The sequence below is a fragment of the Borostomias antarcticus genome, assembly GCF_949987555.1.
Source record: "Borostomias antarcticus genome assembly, chromosome: 8".
Lineage (NCBI taxonomy): Eukaryota > Metazoa > Chordata > Actinopteri > Stomiiformes > Stomiidae > Borostomias > Borostomias antarcticus.
The window spans coordinates 20,369,716-20,374,715 of record NC_140241.1 but is presented as its reverse complement, the minus strand read 5'-3'; the positions used below and the strand labels follow the sequence as shown (position 1 = coordinate 20,374,715).

The 5,000-nt window shown below is 43.1% G+C and overlaps 2 protein-coding genes across 4 annotated transcripts in view; one reads left to right on the top strand and one right to left on the bottom strand.

Annotated features, from left to right (window-relative positions):
* Positions 1–4,172, bottom strand: part of dnm1a (dynamin 1a) — a gene marked incomplete at both ends in the record, with an annotated part of 59,797 nt that extends 55,625 nt beyond the window's left edge. The window contains one exon of the mRNA XM_084441566.1: positions 4,012–4,172. Within this exon, the coding sequence (XP_084297692.1) occupies positions 4,012–4,172 (161 nt within the window). The remainder of the gene's footprint in view (positions 1–4,011) is intronic.
* Positions 4,173–4,827: 655 nt separating this feature from the next.
* ciz1a (cdkn1a interacting zinc finger protein 1a) overlaps positions 4,828–5,000 on the top strand; it is a 15,718-nt gene continuing 15,545 nt past the window's right edge. For all 3 annotated transcript variants that reach the window (XM_084442115.1, XM_084442117.1, XM_084442116.1), the window contains exon 1: positions 4,828–4,926. The gene's annotated coding sequence lies outside the window, so the exon portion shown is untranslated. The remainder of the gene's footprint in view (positions 4,927–5,000) is intronic.

Here is a 5,000-nt window from a genome sequence, read left to right as displayed (position 1 = left end):
GATACAAGGTGCTGGAGATTATCTGAAGGTGATCATTTCCATGTATTTAGGAGTTGCCCCTTATTAGCTGTTACTGGCAGGAGCTGGTGAGATGCATGGATAATATAATAAAGATAGATCTTCCACTTACATTTGTGGTACTATATTTGGGGATATTAGACAGGATTTACAAGGTTTGGAGACAAACATATGTTTAGGATCATGTTAATTGCAAGTAAAAAAGCGATTACCAGACTGGAACTGGACAGGTTTAGGAGAATTTGGGAAGTTGGATTGAATTCATAACGCCAATGAGGTCAGATTTGATAGAGTGCACAGATAGAAGAACCCCTTGGTTCATCGCTACAGACTTATTTTTACTTTTGTTTTAATATCTTGAAAACAACTAGATTCTTTTATCATAGATTCCACCCCTTTTAGTTATGTTTTTTCTTATATACAGTATATAAGAGATTTTCAGTGCAGTGAGCCTTTTAAATCTCATAACAAAAATCTGGGTGCTTTATTTCATTTAGTTTTACATGGTGTAAATCAACCTGTACAGCACTTGTAAACCCATTTTCCATGTGCCAATTGTCATCTGTACAGTACAATCATTATGGTCTAGAATTAAAAAAACAAAAAGAACTGCAATTAAACCTCATGTAACCACGACAAAGCTGTCAAGCTACCTTTTGTATTTTCATAAGGCCTTTAGCCTGTGTGTGCATGTGTGTGTATGTACTGTATGTGTGTGTGCGTGTGTGTGTGTGTACTGTATGTGTGTGTGTATGTGTTTGTGTGTGTACTGTATGTGTGTCTGCATGTGTGTGTGTACTGTATGTGTGTGTGTACTGTATGTGTGTGTGTGTACTGTATGTGTGTGTGCATGTGTGTGTACTGTATGTGTATGTGTGTGTGTGTGTGTTTGTGTGTGTGTGTGTGTGTACTGTATGTGTGTGTGTGTGTGTACTGTATGTGTGTGTGTACTGTATGCGTGTGTGTGTGTGTACTGTATGTGTGTGTATGTGTTTGTGTGTGTACTGTATGTGTGTGTGCATGTGTGTGTGTACTGTATGTGTATGTGTGTGTGTGTGTTTGTGTGTGTGTACTGTATGTGTGTGTGTGTGTACTGTATGTGTGTGTACTGTATGTGTGTGTGTGTGTACTGTATGTGTGTGTGTGTACTGTATGTGTGTGTGCATTGTGTGTGTACTGTATGTGTATGTGTGTGTGTGTGTTTGTGTGTGTGTGTGTACTGTATGTGTGTGTGTACTGTATGTGTGTGTGTACTGTATGTGTGTGTATGTGTTTGTGTGTGTGTGTGTATGTGTGTATACTGTATGTGTGTGTGTGTATACTGTATGTGTGTGTGTGTGTGTGTGTATCAGTCCTCCGAGGGTGACTGTACACATACAGACAGACAGACAGTTGTTCTTTTCACCACCTCTCTGCACACTGACTGTTTCTGTTAAACACAGACGGGATAAACAGGAAGCAGCTTAAGGAAGACTGACAGATTATAGACCCAGAGCTTTCAATGATTATGTGAGTGAGGAGAAGAGCGTGTGTGTGTGTTTGTGTGTGTGTGTAAGAGAGAGAGAGAGAGAGACAGAGAGAGAGAAAGAAAGAGGGGGAGGTGTAAAGCACATAATGTATCATGTGTGTTTGTGTGTGTGCGTGTGTATGTGTGTGAGAGTTAACGTCCTCATGTTAATACAATACATGCCCTAGGAACCAGGGTACTGTGACCAGGAAGCTCCGGCTGACGACAGCCCAGCTGGATAGGGACTGTAAACATGTTGCATGATGGGATACTCCGCTAGTCAGCAATCAGCTCATTGTTTCAAAATTGCAGTAATCATTCAAACGGTACATGGGCATGATTCTTTTTTCAGGCTTACTCAAACCATACAGCTTCTGTCGTACTTTGGTTCTACATTGGGTCTCCACTGCACACATCAGATATCCAAGATGAACAATATCTCCAACCAATTAAAGGTAGCTTTTAGCTGGTATGCAGGTTGTCACATGAGACTACTGTACTACTGTAGGCATTCAGTACGGCAGTTTTATTTTATTTTCCTTAGGCTGGGGATTAATTGATCCCAGCTCAATGTGACCCTATTAATGGTTATGATCAGATCATTTTAAAGATCAGAGCTCTAGAAGATTGTTTAGCCTGTCCTAATCATGCAAAAGGTTGGCCCGGAGGTACTGTAGCCATAACACAGTTATTAAGAGAATGCAATGTAGGCTAACCCAGGGCTTTTATTTTACCTCTTCTTTTTTCTTTACTAATGTTAACATTTTCTTCATCAGTCCAACTTACAGGGGGGTTAGGAGGCCTAGGTGTGTCATTTATCTTCTGTTCTCCGATATGATTGGTACCATAGACTCACAGTTACCGGCACCAGAAGCTGACAACAACAACAACCGAGCAGACAGGAGATTATCTTTGCAGCCATGTGGAGCACTCAGTCTCGCTTTGCTTCCCATCAATAACGGGAAAACTGACCCCGGTTAAAGAGGCAAAGAGTTGGTAAGTATTGAATGCACATTCAGCTGAATAGCGTCATGATACTGTAGGGCCTCACTAAACTGCAGCCTCGAGAAGCAGAGCAGTTAGTGGTAATACTATTAGAGTTTCAAATCAATATATTGCACAAACCAATACTTAAATTGATGGACTCTATCAATTAAATAACAGAAGACAGCAGGTCCTTGTCCAATGGGAATTGTGTGTACAACAGAGCGGGCTGCATTGCCTCTGTAAAGTTGCTGAATCATGCATGGTGTACTATCTAAGAAACTGCGTGCACAATTTAAATCAGTGACAGTAAAGTTTTCACTTCATCCTGTCGTTTTCTTTCAGTGAGAATGCGTGGACATCTTGATAGTCAGTCTCTTACATGGTACAGATTAACAGTAACAGATGGATGGTCAGCTGAACTCAAAAGGCTCAATGCTCGGAGCCATTCTCTAGGGTCAGAGCCATTCTCCTCTCCCTTTATATTTTCGCAAGGTCATACTGCAGCAAATCAGGCGGTTTCCCTCGAGACATGCGGTCCAGTATACAGCAGGCCCGGTGCTGGTCTTTCAGGGGCGACCGAATCCATACAGGCCTATGAGTTTACGCATAACCACGCACGAGCAAAGAACTGAAGGTCAGCTAAGACCAACACCCCCCCTCCACCTCCCCGTGTTCCGTCCGAGTGTGTGGATATGAACGACAAAATGGCAGCCTTGTCTGAGAGACAGGCAACCATGAAGCATTCTTGCTGGAAGTGTTTACGAGGTGTCAAGACACACACACACACGCACACGCACGCACACACACACACGCAAGCCAGGCCTTGGTCTCCAATGCGCCATGCGTCCTGAGCGCAAGGTGCAGGAATACAACCGGATGTCTCAAAATGCGCACTGTACCTTTAGCCCCTAACATAATAACTCAAAAAGTTTAAATCTTGTTAACACAAAGTTGGTGCCAATTTTGTATATTTTGTAGCCATATATCAAAAAAAAAAAAAAAAGATTTATTAGAAAAATAAAACGGGGGATTTGCCAAGATGCAAATGCATGAATCTGCTGTAAAGGCACAGATGAGACTGAATGTGCCTAGCTGGTGATTTCTAATTTAAATGTTTGCAATGCTTTAACACGGGTGAACTTATAACAGCATCCTCAATGTTGCTTTACTGTTATCCAAATGTATAGGCCAGGCTACCGCAGCAAGTAGCCGGTGGATTTGACTGGTGGAGGATTTATATAACAAAATAATCTGTTTAGATTCCCTCATGGCTAGGCTCGAGGAAGGGGGACTGGTGATTAAAAGGCAGCATTTGCTGCAGCTCAGTCTTGATTTAAAAACATTCGATATAAATTGGAGGTTATCCAATTAATTAATCTAAATGCCTGTAGGTTGGCTAAAGGGTATTGGGGGGATGGGGTTGAGTAGGTGTGCGAAGACGATTGCGGTAGGATACTAAGGGACAGATGCATCTGCGCACAAAACACAAAACCACTTACTTCCCCACGAAGTTCTCCAACACCGAGCTTTTCCCAGCACTCTGCCCGCCGACCACAGCGATCTGAGGCAGGTCCAAAGTGGCATTTTGACCGATGGCAGCGAAGGCATCCTGCATTTGGTTTACCAGAGGAATCAGATCTTCCATCCCCCGGTTCCCCATGATTGCAAGAGAATAGGTCGCTCCTTCTCGGAATAGGATGAATTGAGGGAAAGCGTTCTCGGTCGAATCGGAGCGCGTAACCCTCCTCGGTCACCCTGTACCGTCTGGAGGGTGTTTCAACTTTTGAAAATCCGCCGTCTATTTGATTTTCGCTTGCACCCTCATTGATTACGCTTTGCGGCGTCCCCTCTATGCAGAACGCTTCTCCTCTCCTCCCTCTCCTCTACAGCTATGCTCAGCTCAGCCCTATAGCACGCACCCGGGAAGGATGAGCCCTCCTGTTCTCAGAATGCACTGGGATATCCCTGCACTGACGCCTATGCGCCACTCAGTGGCGTAGTTTCACAGATTTATATCAATATCATAATCTATACCTAGCATTCTGTGTATGGCTGTTTCAAACAAAGTACACGTGCCTTTTTACTTTAGAGTAATATACACTTTTAGGATATATTTGTGTTGTTTTTTGCCTAATATGGCTGTTCCCTATACTTGTGTCTGCCGGTGTCCCCTTTTAACATCATCGAGACCTGTCCATGGTGCTAAATTGGTTAAACTCGATGCTATTAATGCCTCCAGACTACAGAGGGCGCACTATTGGTAGCAGCAAGGTTCTGGTAGCAGGTGCGCACTCTCTCTGCTAACATCACCATTGTGTAGCTAGCAACTGTCAACAGGCTGCTGTTCGCAACATCTCTGGCCATTCACTGGGAGCTAGTTTCTACATACTCGCCAAGATTTTCGCTGTTGTAAAGTAGGTAGTTCGATAATCAATTAAACTTTTCGTTGACATTGATTGCCAATATTAGGAAAGCAAGACACTGGCTA